The sequence below is a fragment of the Nomascus leucogenys genome, chromosome 22a, assembly GCF_006542625.1.
Source record: "Nomascus leucogenys isolate Asia chromosome 22a, Asia_NLE_v1, whole genome shotgun sequence".
In the NCBI taxonomy this organism is placed as follows: domain Eukaryota; kingdom Metazoa; phylum Chordata; class Mammalia; order Primates; family Hylobatidae; genus Nomascus; species Nomascus leucogenys.
In genome coordinates this window covers 62,408,452-62,428,455 of record NC_044402.1, presented here as the reverse complement: position 1 = coordinate 62,428,455, position 20,004 = coordinate 62,408,452, and the positions used below count along the sequence as shown (strand labels likewise).

The 20,004-nt window shown below is 42.5% G+C and overlaps 1 protein-coding gene across 1 annotated transcript; it reads right to left on the bottom strand.

Moving 5' to 3' along the window:
- Nucleotides 1–1,053: 1,053 nt before the first annotated feature.
- GSTA4 (glutathione S-transferase alpha 4) lies at nt 1,054–19,422 on the bottom strand. Its single transcript, XM_003254147.1, has 7 exons — nt 19,291–19,422; nt 18,198–18,302; nt 10,761–10,812; nt 8,843–8,975; nt 7,847–7,988; nt 5,964–6,095; nt 1,054–1,668 (listed from the first exon to the last, which is right to left on the bottom strand). The coding sequence occupies exons 2-7, from the start codon at nt 18,282–18,284 to the stop codon at nt 1,546–1,548; spliced, it is 669 nt and encodes a 222-aa protein (XP_003254195.1). The 5' UTR covers nt 18,285–18,302; nt 19,291–19,422; the 3' UTR covers nt 1,054–1,545.
- Between the last annotated feature and the right edge of the window lie 582 nt (nt 19,423–20,004).

Below are 20,004 nucleotides of genomic sequence, written 5' to 3'. Positions count from 1 at the left end.
ACATGTGTCTCCCCCTACCCTATGCTGAATTCTTCTAAACCAGGGGCTTTGTTCTACGATTCTGCCTCCTGGCGGTCTGCCTGGAATGTAATAGGTGCTTGATTAGTATTTTTTTTTCTTTTTGAGATAAGGTCTCACTCTTTTGCCCAGGCTGGAGTGCAGTGGCGTGATCTCAGCTCACTGCAGCCTCCACCTCCCAGGTTCAAGCAATTCTCCCACCTCAGGCTCCCAAGTAGCTGGGATTACAGGGATGCGCCACCACGCCTGGCTACTTTTTGCAGTTTTAGTAGAGATGAGGTTTCACCATTTTGGCCAGGCTGGTCTCAAACTCCTGACCTCAGGTGATCTACCCACCTTGGCCTCTTAAAGTGCTGGGATTACAGGTGTGAGCCCCTGCGCCCAGTTGATGCTTGATGAGTATTTGAGACGTGAATCAACACCAGTTTAACAGCAGCATTATATTAACAGACCATACTTTTAGTTCTGAAATGCAAAAACTTAGAAGCCTACAAATAACCATTTGGGTAGTAAGAAGATAAAAATAATATATATTTGCATTTTCTTATACGTGTGTCAGATGTAACTGGAAGGGTACACAAATAGTAACTGCAATTGCCTGTGAGAAGCAGGATTCGGTTGCGGGGAAGCAGGGTTGAAAACACTTCCAAGACTGTAGACCCTTTTATACTTTTTTTTTTTTTTTGAGAAGGAGTCTCGCTCTTTCACCCAGGCTGGAGTGCAGTGGCGCGATCTTGGCTCACTGCAGGCTCCGTCCCCCGGGGTTCACGCCATTCTCCTGCCTCAGCCTCTCCGAGTAGCTGGGACTACAGGCGCCCGCCACCACGCCCGCCTAATTTTTTTGTATTTTTAGTAGAGACGGGGTTTCACCGTGGTCTCAATCTCCTGACCTCGTGATCCGCCCGCCTCGGCCTCCCACAGTGCTGGGATTACAAGCGTGAGCCACCGCGCCCGGCCTATACTTTTTTGATTTTTGAACTGTGCAAATGTATTCTATATTTGAAAAAAAATTAAAAAATTCTAGCAACAAGACAGTGAGCAATGACTCCTAAATTCTTTATTTTGGCTAATACTGATTGCATTCATTAATACCATTTTATTTATTACAGCTCAGAGGAGAGTCATTTACTAGACATTCGGTTGTTATGAAACACTAAAAATTAGGCAGAGACTGGAGGGGATAAGGATAGGAGAACAGGATAAGGAGAGCAGAAAGACGCTCAGGAGAGAACAGATGCTGCCCATTCTTATTATGAGGATGAACTGGCTACAGGACATGAGTAGCCCGATCAGATCTAACTTAAATACCAGCCTCTCCAAAAAAGTTTTCCAAAAAAGATCCCCTAACAATTATTTACTGGACAAAAAAGGTTGATATTTCTAGAAGAGATGATCTTTTTGACACAAAAGACCCAACTTAGGACCCAACTTAATACATAGCACCATGGCAGAGCTGGGATCCAAGACATGACTGTGGACAGAACCTTCTCTAGGAACACGCTCTCATTCACAGATGGATGTGTTGTTTTACGGCCTAAAGATGTTGTAGACGGTTCTCACGTAAATTTCATCAGGGGGAGGCTTCTTCTTGCTGCCAGGTTCAAGGAATCTCTTAATTGTAGGGATATTACTTAGTTTCACTGTATACTCCTGAAAAAGGAAAATCCAAAAGTTTAAGGCTAACAAAAAAGGTATTAGTTACTACAAAGATATGATTATGCAAAATGGCCCATCAAAATTTGTTCAATAAATACTTGTTGAAGGGTTCCAAGCAGAACTGAAATCTAGCATTTGTTTAGCAGGGGTGTCCAATCTTTTGGCTTCACTGGGCCACACATAAAATACACTAACACTAAAGGTAGCTAATGAGCTGAAAAAAAAATATCTCAAAACATCTCATAATGTTATAAGAAAGTTTATGAATTTATGTTGGGCCACATTCAAAGTTGTCCTGAGCCACACGCAGGCTGCGGGCCGTGGGTTGGACAAGGCTAGGTTAAGATCTGATCTCTATGACTATTTACAATCTCTGTCATCAATCACCGGTATCAAGATCAGGGTTTACACAAATCTCCAGGTTCACAAAAAGATAAGAACTCTTTACGGAAATGGCAAAAGTAAAAACATACTCAAAATAGAATTATGACACTTAATATGAAAGAAAAGGAAGGGGAAAACTCACTGAAAACACCTCCAGTGTATTGGTTTTTTTGTTTGTTTTTTGTTTTTTTTTTTTGAGACAGAGTCTCGCTGTCGCCCAGGCTGGAGTGCAGTGGCGCGATCTCGGCTCACTGCAGGCTCCGCCCCCCGGGGTTCACGCCATTCTCCTGCCTCAGCCTCTCTGAGTAGCTGGGACTACAGGCGCCCGCCACCACGCCCGGCTAATTTTTTGTATTTTTAGTAGAGATGGGGTTTCACCGTGTTAGCCAGGATGGTCTCGATCTCCTGACCTCGTGATCCGCCCGCCTTGGCCTCCCAAAGTGCTGGGATTACAGGCGTGAGCCACCGCGCCCGGCCTTGTATTGTTTTTTAATGGTAGTCAATTTGAAGCAGTGGGAGTGGGGAAGGAACAAAGAAATCTGTAACTGGTTGTGATCAATTAGCTGTAAACACCACTTGGACTAGCCACCTGAAGTGCTCTGATCTGCTGGGAGAAAATGCATGAGCCACTTAAGTAAAGGTTCTTTAAAAAGTCACCAGATGGTACAATTTATATCTTAAGATTCAGCTTCTTCAGAGTTTTTACTCCTATCAGTAAATGAATCCTCTTTCTGGCTATGTGCAGGAAATAGCGAGTTGCATTTTTTCATAGCCTCTGGCTCAGATACCAGATATTTATATAAACTGGAATGGAAGAAAAAAATTGTATTTTTCATTCACAGAATCAAATCTTACCAATTCTCAGTAACTGAGAAGAAAAGCCCATTTGATGTAGTGAAAAATCGGAACTATATGAAGAAGCATATGCTCATCATATATAATTATTCTAATAAAACCTTTTAAAGCTATTTAAATAAAACCATTTATTTAAAAGTGAAGAGGTCATTTTAAATAGCTACTACTTATTAATTGTCTATTATGTGCAAGACACAGCCTTAAGCACACACACAAACATACATACATATGTCACTAATAGTAACAAAAACCCTAATAATGATGCCAATTAATTATATATAAATATGACAATTTTCTCTTTTCATTACGTACTTAAGCTCTACTTGTATGATTTTAACTATTATACCAAAATTTAGAATCTTGTTCCAAATGATGTATTGTTTCAAGATTCATCTGGGCTTCATAGTTATCAAGTATAGTAAAACTTTTGTGACTTTTTAAATCCATTAATCAACACAGGAATAACCCTTTAAATTCAACACAGATCTGGTGTCCGATTCTGAAGTTTTAAAATATTGATGCTCAATCTGATCACAGATTAAAACTGTATTTACACAGATAATGCTTGGGGCTTAAAAAAGGGTTGTTATAGCATCATCAATGTAAAATACCAGTAGGTCCTGGTGCTACAGTTTACCAAACAACCTTGCTCTCTATCATTTACCCTAGACTTTTTAAATCTTTTGTGTCCATTCAATGAAAAGTACTTTACTGCCTGTGAGGTGTGTGCATGTGTACACAAGCATGTATATATATGCACGCCTGGAAAGATTTCACTTTTTTTTTTTTTTTGAGACACAGTTTTGCTCTGTCACCCAAGCTGCAGTGCAGTGGCATGATCTTGGCTCACTGCAACCTCCGCCTCCCCAGTTCAAGCGATTCTCCTGCCTCAGCTTCCGAGTAGCTGGGATTACAGGCGCATGCCACCATGCTCAGCTAATTATTTTTAGTAGAGATGGGGTTTCACCATGTTGACCAGACTGGTCTTGAACTCCTGACCTCAAGTGATCCACCCGCCTCGGCCTCCCAAAGTGCTGGGATTACAGGTGTGAGCCACTGCGCCCAGCCTAGATTTCACCTTTAATAAGCTTAGCATTCTACCTACTTCTGGGTTCAGCATCCCACCTATTTGGGGCCATAGGTACTTCTAGTACTTCTAAATGTGTTTTTCAGAAACCACATAGTCTAGTGGAAAGAGTACAGACTTAGATCCCAGACTCCTCTGTGGCTCCCAACTCAGTCATCCACAGTCTTGCAACTTTATGCACAATGTAATGTTTCCAAGGTGGTAATTTTCATCTGTAAAATGGAGATAGTGAAGCCCATCTCCTAGGGTTATTGGGGTGGGGTTGACGGGACAGATGAGCAAATGCATGTAAGTACCTAGCAGACCGACTGGAATGAAGCTGGCACTCAACAAGTTGCAGATCCCTTCCTCTGATTTCCCTTCTCTGCTAAACAAGTAACTTTTTTAACAGTGCAAAAGAATACCTCAGGTGAAAAGTATCCTGAGTTCTGAATGAATAAAATCAAATTAAGGAAAGTCAATCTCTGTGTCTGCAAAAGTAAATGAAAAAAAATTGAAACAAATATATAAACTATAACATAAATGATATGGTGGCTTATTGCCTTGTTGAAGATTTTTATTCTCATTTTCTGGGTGTACTTATTGAACTGGTGGTAATTGCTCTCATTAGTGTATCAAAATATTTAATAGACTTGGCAAAAAATTGTTTTAAGTATGTGTGTTACTCTTTGGGGAGTTAGTGTATCTCTCTTGGCTTTTGATAACTTGGTCAAACATATAGCAATTTGGTCTGTATCCGGGCTGTTTCAGGGATTGGCAAGCTTTTTCTATAAAGGACCAGTCAGCAAATATTTTAAGTTCTGCAGGCCATATGGTCTCTATCAGATCTACTCAACTCTGCTGTAGAAACACAAAAGCAACCTTGACATTGTGTAAATGAGTGGGCATGGCTTTGTACCAATGAAATTTACGAATGCTAGAATTTGAATTTCATGTAATTTTTATGTGTCATGAAATATTCCACAGATTTTTTTCAATCATTTAAAAATGTAAAAATTATTCTTAACTCACAAGCTGTATAAAAACAGGTGGCAGGCCAGGTTTGGCCCAGGAGTTACAGTCTGCACATTAGATTTGGAGATAAAAGGTTAAGGTTCTAGATAAAACTGAAGCATCCACTGGCTAAGCCAGCTTGGCTGCTCATTTCTTTATCCTGGGTCTCTACTTCCTCAAGTGAATATTGAAGTCATTAAATGAGTTTTTTTTAAAGGCCCTTCTCTCCTTTAAAGTTCTATGATCAATCCTGCCAGAATAACCCTGAGGGATAATCTGAACCACACACGTCTTTCCTTGGGATTCTCAGAAGGAGAATGGTAGGAATCCTTTGGCGTGATGTTTAGGGTGCTAACGTCTCTCGTTTGCTCTGAGAGCTCGGGCTTAGAATTTCGTAACTGAGACCATACTATTTCTGAGAAAGTGGGTCATAGCCTGATGAATGAGACTTTTGATGTTTATCTCGCCCACTATCCCATCAGTAGATACATGTGAGTGTGAGAGCACCTCATCTCTATGGTTATTTCTATGGAAAGTCCCCAGAGGCAAACTCCCTGTGCATGGAGTTTTTTCCAGGAGTGCAGCTGTGCAACAAAATTAATATGAAAATTTCTGAGCTGGGTGTGCTGGCACATGCCTATAGTCCCTGCTACTCAGGAGACTGAGGTGGGAGGATCTCTTGAGCCCAGGAGTTCAAGACCATTCTGGGCAACATAGTAAGATCCCATCTTAAAAAAAAAAAAAATCTTTTACACTTCAATGATCTTTCAACTTGAAGGATTTAAGGACCAGAAAAATAACTTTGGGTCCTTACTTTCATTTCATTTGCCAAACTAGAATCTTAAAAATATTACACATACACACACACACACACACACACACACACACTCCCCAAAACCAACCAAACAATAGGCACTGAAGGGAGGCCCAAGAGTTCTAGGCCAATCTTCTAATACATAGTTTTATTTACCTGGAGGAAAGGAAATGCAGACAGGATATTAGGAATTTTCTCTTCTAGAGCTAAAATGGTTTGGAGTAAAATCACATCTGCAAGGCTCAGCTGATTACCAACAAGAAAGCTTTGTCCGTGACCCCTTAAAATCTGTGGGGAAATGGTGTACATCAGTTATAATATTCCACATGGAGAGACTGATGAGGCTATTGAATCAGTGCAGTATCGGAGAAGAGGTGAAACTAGGACCTTGTCATTTCATGCTTTCATAAATAACATCAATTAAGAGAACGCACCCTATATCTGACAGAGAGAGCGAGAGAGAGAGGGGGAGAGACAGCGAGAGGGAGAGAGAGAGAAGTACAAAAAAGGTGTGGAAATGAAGGCATCCTTAAATATCTGCTGTGGATCTGAATGAGACATTAAAGTGGGGAAGGGAAAATTCCCTATTTCTGGATTTAGCATCTGGTGTTTTGAAAGGATATATCTACTCCAAAACTGTATCTACAGAAATGCATGCAGGAGGCTTGGGGAGGGGCAGGGTGATTTAAGAAATCTAAGTGATAGATCGTCTTCAAGGGGCCCACTCTTATTTCCCAGTTCTGTTGCTAGAACATCAAGACGTGTAGTCATAAACTTAACCCAATTATAAAATTAGACTTCCTCTTACATGTCCCAAAACAGAGAAAATTAAAAGCTTGAGTTCATCTTGACTCCCATTCTGAGGGTAACGTATAGGTGTGGGGCTTATAAGAATAGATTGTGATTAGGGAGAGGCAAGAAGCAGTGGTAGCAAAGGGGAGATCCCCTTCACAGTCAACTCTTGGATGCCCATGGGTGTCTGCGTGCACCCAAGTGTGTGTGTAACAGGGACTCTGAACACAATTCCAGGTCAAATATAGCTACTGGAGCCAGAGTGGCATAGTACAATGCATCCTGAATTTGTAGTCAGAGGCCAGAGTTCCAACCCTGCTCTCCATTTTCTGGCCATGTTACCTTGGACAGGTCACTGAATCTCTTCATGACTTCATTTCATTATGTGTAAAAGGGACAACAGTTCTCACCTCATAGGCGTGTTGCAAGAAACCCTGACACAGTCTGGGCCCTCGAGACCTAAGAATGAGCAGTGACCCTTTGCCAAAGCACCAGGTCCTCTGTGCCCTTTCCAGACCACATTTCTGCATTATCCTGTTTTACATTCGCAAAGTGCCTGTGGGAAAGATACCATAAAACCTAGCTACAGAAACCCCAGAAAATACCTCTCCTTTTTCCTAAATCTAGTTCCATAAAGATGGTCAGAGGAAGCTTGCCAAATAGGCCTTCCCATATTTTCACATCCTCTTCTTTAGTGTTTGCATTGAAACACTAAAAAAGTTCCTCCCAGTTCAGGAATAAAGAGTTTGAAGCTCAGAAAAGCAGACATAACAAGAAGAGAAAAACAACAAAACCAAAAACAAAAAGAGCAAAGGGAAGATAAATAACATGGAAATGGTTCTTCTCCTCATATCACATTATCAGGGAGGATGTCAGCTATGAGATAGCTGTTCAACAACTTTTGTTGAATGAATGAATGAATGAGGTAGTTTTTGTTTTCTGTATCTTCTGAAGTTTCTGCTGCATCCACACAAGGTGGGAACTTGGTGAATGCAAGCAACAATAAGGAACAAAGGCAGGGAGCCCATACTTTTTCTAGACTTCTGAATCATGTGGTCCTAGCAGAGTCCGAGGGGCTCTAAGACACCAGCTTTGTGCTGTGGCTACTATTAGCTCTTAGGAGTCCATTAACTCTTAGGTTGGTCCAACTGGGCTCAGTTTTAAAATGCCTTGGACAGAAAAGGGTGTTTGTGGCAGCTTCTTTGTGGTTTGGTTACTCTGGGTATGTAGGCATCTCTGCCACCTACCTTTTCAAACACAGGAAAGTATCTAATTATAGCCTTCTGGGCCATGTTAACCACTTCCTTTTGTTGATCATCTGGTTTTAAGAAAGGATGCATGATAAGCAGTTCCAGCAGATCCAGCGTCCCCTCCACATACATGTCAATCCTTAAAACAAAAAAGCAGTTGTCTCAGTTTCTCGTCTCTTTGAAGCCATCAGTTTCCACAACTAACAATTCAGAGTGCTTTTTTTTTTTTTTTTTTTTTTTTAAGATGCTGGCAACTTAAGTCCCTAGAAGCATTTACCTATACCTGTCTCTTAAGAGCAAAGACATAAGGTCAATTCTAGTTGTAACTCAGAAAAATCTGTCACAGATCAGACAGCTTGACAGTCATGAGTGCTCTCTCTCCCGGCATCCTACTCCTCCACTTTTACCCCAGCATCCATGTTTTGGTCTCTTCGTATGGGTCAAACTTCATCTTTATAAAAATAGTGAATACTACTTATTGAGTGCTTAGAGTGTACCGGGCATGGTGCTAAACACTCTCTATCCATTATCTCATTAAATCACATGATGCTATGAGAAATGTACTATTCTTATACCCACGTTGCCCAGGGTCATACATCTAAGGGGTGCAAGGACCAGGCTTTGATTTCAAATTATAATCTAATGCTCACTCTCCCAGGCCTCGAATGTCACAGCAGCTCCTCATTCCTAATACTTAACAATAGTGAATGTGCAAGAAAGGGAAAAAGCAGTATCAAAGCATTTAAAAATGTTGAAATCTGAAACAATGACACCCTAGATATAGTATTCAATATCTGAATCCAATTCTTTTGTTTTACTCAGACTCTCTCTACTGAAGTTCCAACTGGTCTTCATGACCTTCTTGGGTTTTTGTTCCCTGATCTCACTAACTATGTAAGACATAAAGTAAATGTGGTATGCTACAGAGGGCTGCTAATCAGCTAAGGCATCAGTAAGCTGACAAGTGACAACACTCGAGAGGGGCCACAGTACAGGGTTCTCTCCTTGAGGTTCTTGCCAAAGAGATTGTGCTTGTCTGCTATGTAGTGGAGAATGCTTCGGGTCTGTACCAACTTCATCCCGTCAATTTCAACCATGGGCACTTGTTGGAACAGCAGGTGGTTACCTGAGAATGGAAGCCCAGAGTTAGAAGTGATCTTTTCTTCTCTGTCCCCCAACCCCTAAAAAATGCTCTGTGGAATGAAAAGAAACGGTGGAATCATGGCCTTAGGAAATAGTGTAAAGCTTCCAGATGACAGATAACCTTAACTTCATTCAGGAGAGCAGATTCAGCCACAAAAGAAGCCTGAAGGGGCCAGGCACGGTGGCTCAAGCCTGTAATCTCAGCACTTTGGGAAGCCAAGGCAGGCGGATCATGAGGTCAGGAGTTCGAGACCAGCCTGGCCAATATGGTGAAACCCCGCCTCTACTAGATATACAAAAATTAGCCGGGTGTGGTAGTGGATGCCTGTTATCCCAGCTACTTGGGAGGCTGAGGCAGGAGAATTGCTTGAACCTGGGAGGCGGAGGTTGCAATGAGCCAAGATCACGCCATTGCACGCCTGGGCAACAGAGCAAGACTCTATCTCGAAAAAAAAAAAAAAAAAAGAAGCCTGAAAACTAGCATTGTTATAAACGTTCTCTTTTCATTTTCACCCCAGGAAAAATACCTATCCACAGTGATAAGGGATTGAGGGGAATGTAGTGAAGATATTTCTTCAGTGCTACACTGGCCAATACAGCAGTCCCCAGCTACATGCAGCTATGTAAATCTAAATTTAAATTAATTACAATTTTTAAAACTTAAAATTCAGTTCTTGAGTTGCACTAGACATATTTCATGTGCTCAACAGTCACATGTGCCTAGTGGCTACCATATTGGACAATGCAGACTAGAACGTTTCCTTCACTGTAGAATGTTCTGCTGGACAGCACTGTTTTTAGAGAATCTGATCATGAAATCTAAGTAACTAGCTGAGACTCATGTATACTCTTTGGCTCATGTATACTCTGTGGCTACTCTGTAGCCACAGAACAGACCGTTTACTACCAAGTTTGCTGTCGCTAGTTAAAAAAACAACCCATTGTTTTATTTAACAAACCTGAATCCAACACTTTCCACATACCAAACCCTGGGGAGAGATGCCAGTATAGGGTACAGCTTGGCCCTTGAGGGTTTGGGCATTCAGAGCAGGTGAGGGGAGAGGCAAGAGGAGTAGTTAGCACATACCTAGTGGCTTCCAGCCACCGTCACACATAAAAGGTGGCCTTACAGCCCTGGAGAGCTGGTACCACACAAGGGAGCCTCCAGCTGGACCTGAGGACCCTGCTGTTGGCTGGGAGGGAAGCTGCTCCCACGGTTGATGGGTGCATTCTTTATGGGTCTGCTGGTGGCTCCTGCTGTAATAGATGGGCAAGAAGGGAGCAGGGCTGACCAGGAATTAAAGGTGAAGGGAGGGGGCAGTTTGTTGATTTCACTTCTGTGTAGTATTTACTTCAGAAAGTATCCCCATGTAAATGGGGATATTTATTTGCATACTTCAAGCAGGTCAGGATGCCTCAGATAGTGTGAAGAAAGTAGGGAAAGATGAGAAGGAGGGAAGGGGCAAGGGAGAGAAAGAAAGGGGGAGGAAGAGATTGGAGGGAAGAGAGGGGAGAAGAAAGGGATGGAGAAGAGCTGTTCACTTGGATGGGGAAGGAACTGCCCACCCCCTACAGCCAGCTTTTATGGAACTATTGAATAAGAAGTGATTTCCTGGCAATTTCAACTATTTATTCCCTCTTGCTTTTTTTGGTTTTAGGATACTGTTCTGAACGTTCAGTGTCATTGAATACTTTTGCCCTTCCACATAAACAGCAGTTCTTAAAGGAAAATCAGTATTAAAGGCAGTTGTTTCATTTTCATACTCACCATCCTGCAACTTGTACAACTGTTCTTTTGTTTCCAGAAATTCTTCATCAAACTAAATTTTAAAAAAAGAAATGTATATATACATAGTGGAATATTATTCAGCCATTAAGAAAACAAAATCCTGTCATTTTCAGCAACACGAACAGAAACAGAGGTCATTACGTTAAGTGAAATAAGCCAGGCACAGAAAGACAAAGACTGCATGTTCTGATTCATATGTGGGAGCTAAAAAAGTGGATCTCATGGAAATAGAATGTTGACTGGTGCTTACTAGAGGGTGGGAAGTGTGGAGAGGAAGGGGATGTGAAAAGAGGTTGGTTAATGGTACATAAATACAGCTAGACAGAAGAAATAAAATCTAGTGTTCGACAGTACAGTAGGCTATAGTTAACAATAACGTATTACACAGTTCAAAATGGCTAGAAGAGAATTGGAATGTTCCGCCATAAAGGAAAGATAAATGTTTGAGGTGGGTGATGGATATCCTAATTACCCTGATTTGATCACTACACATGATATACATGTATCAAAATATCAAATGTATTTCCCAAATATGTACATTATGCATCAATTTTTTAAAAAGATATCCTCACTCTCCAAAAGGAGGTAAATATCATACAGGCTCAGGACTACAAATACCAAGTTAAACAGTCTTAAGAAGCAGAGAGAAAGAGCAGACTTAGCATCCACATCTTGGTTTCTAAATATCACTGCCCCCTAAAAGGAACTAGGGCTCCTATAAGAGAAGGTTGATTTTGTTATGCCAGAAAGCAAGGAAGTGCTCAAATGTGAAAGAGAAAGGCATGGAGGGCCCTGTGAGGGGAATTCCCTACCAAATTTGGGAAAATTTAAGCATCCAAAAGAATGATGTCAATTATGGATTATAACACCCAACAACAAAATCTCTATGTCCATAAATGATGATGCTAAAAAAAAAAAAGGTAGGGAGAAGGAAAAGCTCTTTTTTACAGAAGACTTAATTAAGTTACTTAATTATGATAAAGGGAAACTGTCGATTTATAATGGAGAGATCGGGAGATCTCTCACCCTCTGTCTAACCAAACGATCAAACTTGGCTCCCCAGTGGAGAACACTCTGACATCCTGAGGCTTCCGTTGTAACTGTTAGGTGACGCAAGGCGCCAAAAGATGGCGCTGGTTCCGGGTTCTTCTTCACCCAGCATTACGTCGGCCCGCCAAATGAGACCCAATAAAAGAAGGCACCTCCTACTCCTCCCTTCAGGCCAGCCCCCCATCCAATCATCAGTGCCCATATAAATTACTCCACCCAACAGCTCTCTCTCTCTCTCCCTCTCCCTCTCCCTCTCTCTCCTCTCTCTCACCTCAACCTCTCCAATAAAGATCTCTTGGCTGTTCTCGGTGTGGTTTGAGTTTGCCGGCATCCTTTTCAGTAACACACTGAGAAGGTCACAGTGTTACAGGGCACAGTGTTCGCAGGGCTAAAACACCACCAAAAATATTTACCCTGAATCTACACACAAGGTGAAAATCAGGTATATTCAGGCTGTGGGACCTTACGAACATAATGGCCTGGACTTCTCAAGAGTCGAGGGCATGAAAAAAAAGTCAGGTTCTGTTGATGAAAATCAACTAAAGAGACCTAACAACCAAATTAGAAGTAGATTTCAGAGGAGAGGAAACTGTTATAACTGCTAAACAGACGTGTAACCATTATATAGATATTTGGGGAAAATAGGGAAAATGTGAATATGGATTGCATATTCGATGTTGTGAAGGCAGTGTTAATTTTCTTGGTGGTGACAATGGTATTGTGGTTATTAGGACAATTATTTATTTTGCCTTGGTGTCAGAGGCATGTGAACCACAGCAACTCCATCTTGAATAGGAGCTGGGTAAAATGAGGCTGAGACCTACTGGGGGGCTGTATTCCTAGACCACGAAAGCATTGTAAGCCACTGGATGAGACAGGAGGTCAGCGCAAGATACAGGTCATAAAGACCCTGTTGATAAAACAGGTTGCATTAAAGAAGCCAGCTAAATCCCACCAAAACCAAGATGGTGATGAGAGTGACCTCTGGTCGTCCTCATTGCCACACTCCCACCAGCACCATGACAGTTTACAAAGGCCACGGCAATGTCAGGAAGTTACCCTACATGATCTAGAAAGTGGAGCCATGAATAATTCACCCTATTGTTTAGCATATTATCGAGAAATAACTATAAAAATGGGCAACCAGCAGCCCTCGGGGCTGCTCTATGGAGTAGCCATTCTTTTATTCCTTTCTTTTACGTTCCTAATAAACTTGCTTTTGCTTTGCACTGCGGACTCGCCTGAAATTCTTTCTTCTGCGAGATCCAAGAATCCTCGGTTGGGGTCTGGATCAGGACCCCTTTCCTGTAACATTGGGAGGAAGACACATGCTGATGTCTGCAACTACTTTGAAACAATTCAGAAAAAAAAGGAAGGGAGAAAGCAAATGTAGCAAAATGTTAACAATTGGTGAATTTAGTTGAAAAACATTCAACTTGGAGGGGTGGGGGAGAATCAGGATCATAGGGTGGAGGCTTGGCTTCTGCTACTTGCCAGAGTGGGTGCTCATGGTGTGAGGAAAGGAGCCTCAATGCTCCCAGAGGATCTCCATCTAATGCTCATGAACAGTATCCTTGGGGCAACAATGCTCGAAGCCTAGATGGTCAGATGTGGTGCAGGCAGTACTCCTGGATCAATTGACAATTTGTCTCTCAATTCAGATAGATTCAGTTGAGGAATTTGTCCCTGGATATTTGTACTACAACATACTAAAATCAAAAGTCAAAACATCATATTAGTTAACAGAAAGGGTTATTTATTTATTTTTTCTTAGAGGTCTGTCACGCAGGCTGGAGTGCCATGGCTCAATCACAGTTCACTGCAGCCTCAAACTCCTGGGCTCAAGGGATTCTGCCACCCTCAGCCTCCCAAGAAGCTGAGATTGATTATAGGCTCAAGCCACCACATTTGGCTCAGAAAGTTTATATGATATATGCAGGGACAAGGTGCTCAACTGATGCTCCTAGTTAATGGTAGAAATGGTGTAAATCGCCGGGCGCGGTGGCTCACGCTTGTAATCCCAGCACTTTGGGAGACCGAGGAGGGCGGATCAAGAGGTCAGGAGATCAAGACCACGGTGAAACCCCGTCTCTACTAAAAAAAATACAAAAAATGGGCCGGGTGTGGTGGCGGGCGCCTGTAGTCCCAGCTACTCGGAGAGGCTGAGGCAGGAGAATGGCGTGAACCCGGGAGGCGGAGCTTGCAGTGAGCCGAGATTGCGCCACTGCACTCCAGCCTGGGCGACAGAGCGAGACTCCGTCTCAAAAAAAAAAAAAAAAAAAAAAAAGAAATGGTGTAAATTCTCCACGTCTCAAGGGGAATTCGCTTGGGTTTTAAGGGGTCTTTGGGCAAGTAAAGTTCCAAGCATGGAAGAAACAACCAACATAGAACAATGTCAATGATGACTCAAATTAAGTGACTGACCAACATTGAGGACTCCCTGAATTAGAACAGGCTGTTTTTCCATAGGTTTTAGTGACCTAGTTACTCAGATGTGTGTGCTTCAACTTTAGGTTCAACCCAATCGTGGGATATTGAGAATCATGGACTTGTCTGGTGGCTGCCAGCTGGTCCCTCTCGACTGTCTCAGATTTATGTGAGCACAAACTGAACTGGCAAAGAGATGGGGAGGGGCCCCCTCCCCACCACCTTGTAAACCATGTGGTCACCCTGGAAGAGAGACCAATCTAGCTTCCTCCAGTCTGGTCTGAGGAGTGAGCTCATTACTCTACCTGATCAGCCTGTTCCTGTGATTGGACTGGGATAGGTGGTTCAGATGACTTATGTTCTTTTTTTTTTTTAACTTATTTAGGGTTGAGTTTTTATTACTGTAACTAAAAATGTTGACTCATAGGTGAGTAGGAGGGGCAGGGTAGAATGAAGAAAGAAAGAAGATTTGACAAAGGGTTATATTGCATACATATACAAGACATCCATTCAAAACCTATGAAATAAATCAAGAATTACAAACTCAGAAGCCTATGGGGGTTAGAAAAATGACAGACACAAGTGAAGTCGAGCAGGTTCAGGGGACCATGAATGTTTTTCACTTTCCTCTTAACAGTTAGCAAATACACTCTGAGACAAGAGGGCGAGGTGGGGCAGTCCTTATTCAGATCCAACAATCGCTGCCCTGTGAAAACGAGCTCAGGATCAGACATCCTCCAGTTTCTACAGACAAGTCAGAAATCAGAATTTGCATATGAAAATGATGTCAACTCATTTAGAAAACTGTAAAACACCATGTGGCAAGTTGTCATAGGCAAAAAATAAAAACAAAAAACAAACACAAAACCCATAACCCAACAACTCACATTTGCATCTTTGGAGCTTGCTAGGGTAACAACGCATTATTGTGAAAATTTATAATCAAGCACTTACCTTGCCTTTCCTACATGAAGTATATTTTAAAGTAATTAAATAGTTAATGAGTGACAAGTACTCTCTTAGAAGAGAATCACAGTTCATAAACATAGGTGAAATGACAGAAATTAAAAGAATTGCCATTTTGTAATCCCTAACAATGATGATGATCAATAGCTGCTAAAACCACAAGTTGAAAAGAAAATGGGAGAAACTATAATGTGTGGATTGGGGTTGACATCACAGGAACACACCGATGAAGCTCGGCATCACTGAAAACGAGATAACCCTTGATGTGGTACAACAGAAGTGTGTTCACAGTATCTCTTCTGGCATAGCCTGGCCGGAAAAAAAAAAGTTAAAGAGAAAGAAAAAAGGAGCCTGAAGTGATCATGCCTCTGGGTCCAGCTAGTAATTTATGGGAAGTACAGAGAATAGAGGAGCATGTTAAAATAAAGGTATCCTCACTTTACCATGTTACCTCAAGGCAACACCTGGAGGGCAAGTAAACTAAATCCAGAATAGGGAAAATTCTACAGGGCAGTTTCTTCCACAAATAAATGGCACTAGAAACAGACGTAGACATCTAGCACCCAGATCTTGGCTATTAATACCTTTTTTTTTTTTTTTTTGAGATGCAGTCTCGTTCTGTTGTCCAGGCTGGAATGCAGTGGCGAGATCTCAGCTCACTGCGACCCCCACCTCCCAATTCAAGCAATTCTCCTGCTTCAGCTTCCTGAGTAGCTGGGACGACAGGCACGTGCCACCACACCCAGCTAATTTTTGTATTTTTGGGAGAGATGGGGTTTCACCATGTTGGTCAGGCTGGTCTCGAACTCCTGACCTCGTGATTTGCCCACCTCGGCCTCCCAAAGTACTGGGATTACAGGTGTGAGCCACCGTGCCGGCCTGTTAATACCATTTTTCTACTGAAGAAAATCCTGATTCTAGGGCGAGGGCAGGGAAAATATTAATACAAGATGAGCACAGAGCATTTTATACTGTCAGAAAGTGCTGAGAATAAAAAAGGGGCCAATCTGAAATAAAAAAAGGTAAACCTCAAAGAGCACCGGTGGCTAAAGCTGAAACAATTTAGGCAATTTAGGTCATCAGACTATAATCTAAAGTATAAAATCAATATACTTAGGTCTATAGTGACACAAAGAATTGAATAACTAAAGAAATCAGTGGAGACAAATCGTCCTTATGTAAAAATTCCAAATGTAGATACTCCCTCATCCAGGCGGCAGAGCTTAATTCTCATCATTTTGAATGTGGGCTAGACTTCATGATCTGCTTCAGAAGAATACAAGGAAACATAGTAACTTTACAATGCAGTAACCTGGCAGAGACTACCTTAACCATGTGATCCAGGTTAATATTGCCAGTGACAACTCATGTTGATATGTAACCTCTAATATGATGACGTGAACATACTTCACCTCTGTGGCATTCTTTCCCCAAACCCATAACCTCAGTCTAATCATGAAAAAAACAAGATAAACCCAATTTGTAGGGGATTCTACAAAAATATCTGACCAGTGCTTTTCAAAACCGTCAAGATGGTAAAATGACGGAAAAGACTGGGAAATTGTCACGGATTGTTGGCAACTATGGAAACAGGATGAATAAATATAATGTTGGATCCTGGGATAGTAAAAGGACATTAGCAAAGGGCCGGGCATGGTGGTTCACACCTGTAATCCCAGTACTCTGAGAGGCCAAGGTGGGCGGATCACTTGAGGTCTGGAGTTCGAGATCAGCCTGGCCAACATGGAGAAACCCTGTCTCTACTAAAAAAATACAAAAATTAACTGGTCGTGGTGGTGTGCACCTGTAGACCCAGCTACTAGGTAGGCTGAGGCAGGGGAATTGCTTGATCCTGGGAGGCGGAGGTTGCAGTGAGCCGAGATCACACCACTGCACTCCAGCCTGGGCTACAGAGCCAGACTCCGTCAAAAAAACCCCCAGGACATTAGTAGAAAAAACAGTGAAATCTGAATAAAGTCTGTAGTTTAGTTAGTCATGCACCAATGTTAATTTCGTAATATGACATGGTGATGTAAGATATTATCATTAAGAGAGACTGAATGAGGGACTGTATTATTTTACAACTTTTTATAAATCTGAAAATATTCCCAAATATAAACTTGTAAAAAATGAAGAGGAAACTTACAGATTTTTAAAATACCGAAAGAAACATAACCATTTTAAATGTAATGCGTAGACCAATGTTTAGATCCAAACTAAAACAAACTATAAAAACAAAGAAACAAAACACCTGTTTGAGACAATCAGACTGAAGATGACAAAAAATCGCTAATTTTGTTGGATGTGATAATAATAATGTTACATTTTAAAATCCTCATCTGTTAGACAAAAATGCTGAGGAACTCCCAGATGAAATGTTATGATGTTTGGATTTCGCTTTAAAATACTCCCACAAAACAAGGGGAGGGAGGTGATAGATGAAACAAGATTAGCATAGAGCTGATGATTGCTGAAGTCGGGTGATGAGTACATAGAATTCTCGGCAATGTTCTCTCTACATTTATTTGTATTTGAAAATTTCCATAATAAGAAGCTAAAAGAACAGAACAAAAACAAAAACAGACACACACACATATGTAAGCAAGATACCAAGGCTGCCAGTTTGAAGCCACTGAAGAAAACGAGAAATTTACCCTAAGAATGCATAATTAATAAGAGCTCAGAGAAACTGACAATTTTCAGGTAAATTTCCTTTCTTCTTATTAATAAATATTCATTGGTGCTAGATCAGAAGCCAGTAATTAAGTAAAACTCAAAAGGAAAATAGAATTCCATCAACTACATTCTAATTATAAAGAAAAATCCCTTCAGGGATGGAATCTGACTCAGTGAAGCGTGCCTGTGATTTTGGTGGACGAGAACTAGAACTGAACCGTGTTTCAAAACGTATTTTTCTTTCAAAGGTCTCAAAAGCTGTATGACAAATCTGTGAAGAAACAGCATATAAGGTACCTCGACTCCGGCGGCAGCTAAAACCCATCTCACGGATTCCATCCGGCCTCTTCCGTTGGGATAGTGGAGCTTGGGCCTTGCTGCCATGATAGCTTTTCAGGCTTTCTGAAAAACAAATGCAGCAGCTCGTGAGCAGACCAACAGTCCCAAATTTCGCGTCTTCAACCCAGTGCTCAGGGGCGAAATGAATATTCAGGATTTTGGCACGGGAAACTGTTCTTTATTTTTGTTGCTGCATTTTCCCTCACTCAAGAAAAAAAATACCACCACTTTAAAACATGGAGAAAAAAAAACCCTTGGCTTTTATATGATTTCTATTTATGACTTCTTATCCTGGATCTTGGAAAGCTGGGGCCGTTTGTCGTAAAAACATGTGCTAGCAGTACGGGATTTCACAAATTCAGAATATTATGTATTTTGACCTCGAGAATCTCAGTTTTTCCAAATTCAGCTTGGGGATAGGGGGTGGCAGGCGTTGAAGAGGGTCGCGAAGGAAAATCGCACAGCCACTGGAACCTCTTCAAGTATTCACGCTTTTAGATATATCATCACATTTTATTATCACGGCAACTGGAAGGTGAACAGGCCGAGTACTACTATTGTCTGCAAAATGTGCGTCCACCGTCGCGCATGCGGTGGCTGCCTCCCCGGGTCCCGCGTGTCCACCACCCCTACTGGGAGATGAGCCCCCGGCCTTGTAAAATGAGCCGGGGGCCAGGGTTTGGCCATCTGAGATCGCACTCTCCCATGCTGGTCTTCCCCGCTCAGCCCACGCAGGGGCGTAGCGGCAGCCCAGCCAGGCCAGGGGACGATCCGAGCCCACCTTCCACCAATGCATTCAGACTCTGCAGAAGGGGTTTAAAAAAAAAAATACGCACACTGAGCCAAGAAGGACCCCAGCTCCAGCCAAGGGGCTCACCTCTGCCCAGACAGGAGCAGGAGGGCAAAGGACAAGGGGGAGAAAAGACAAGAGAAGGACTGAATTAGGGGGGTGAGGGAAGAATGCCAGAGTGAGACTCAGAGAGTAGAGGGGAGGGAAAAAAAAGAAGAGAGAAAGGGCGGGGAAGGGGGCGACCGCAGGAGGGAGACAGACCTGGAGTCCGCTCGGAGACCTGGAGCCGCACAAAGCGCAACGTCAGCCGTCCCGGCTAGGCGAGACCAGCAGGCGGCTCTAGCGCGCGGGAGCTGGGCGAGGCTCCGGGACGACCTCACCAATGGAGACTGCAGTATTTAGCATGCCCCACCCATCGGCAAGGCATTCTGGGTAGTGTCAAAACAGCCCGAATTCAAGTCAATTTCTCTCAAACTTTAGCATTTTGGGAAAAATGACATTTGCTATGCTGGTTAAATTTGATTTTAGTTAAAATTTCCTGCTGAAGCTCTGGTACGATAAATAACTTGACCTAAGTGTAAAGTTAGAATCTCTTTGAGGTTTATATAGCTTGTGCGCCAGGTGGCGTATTCGGATGTGAGGGCGATCTGGCTGCGACATCTGTCACCCCATTGATCGCCAGGGTTGATTCGGCTGATCTGGCTGGCTAGGCGGGTGTCCCCTTCCTCCCTCACCGCTCCATGTGCGTCCCTCCCGAAGCTGCGCGCTCGGTCGAAGAGGACGACCATCCCCGATAGAGGAGGACCGGTCTTCGGTCAAGGGTATACGAGTAGCTGCGCTCCCCTGCTAGAACCTCCAAACAAGCTCTCAAGGTCCATTTGTAGGAGAACGTAGGGTAGTCAAGCTTCCAAGACTCCAGACACATCCAAATGAGGCGCTGCATGTGGCAGTCTGCCTTTCTTTTGACCCGTGACC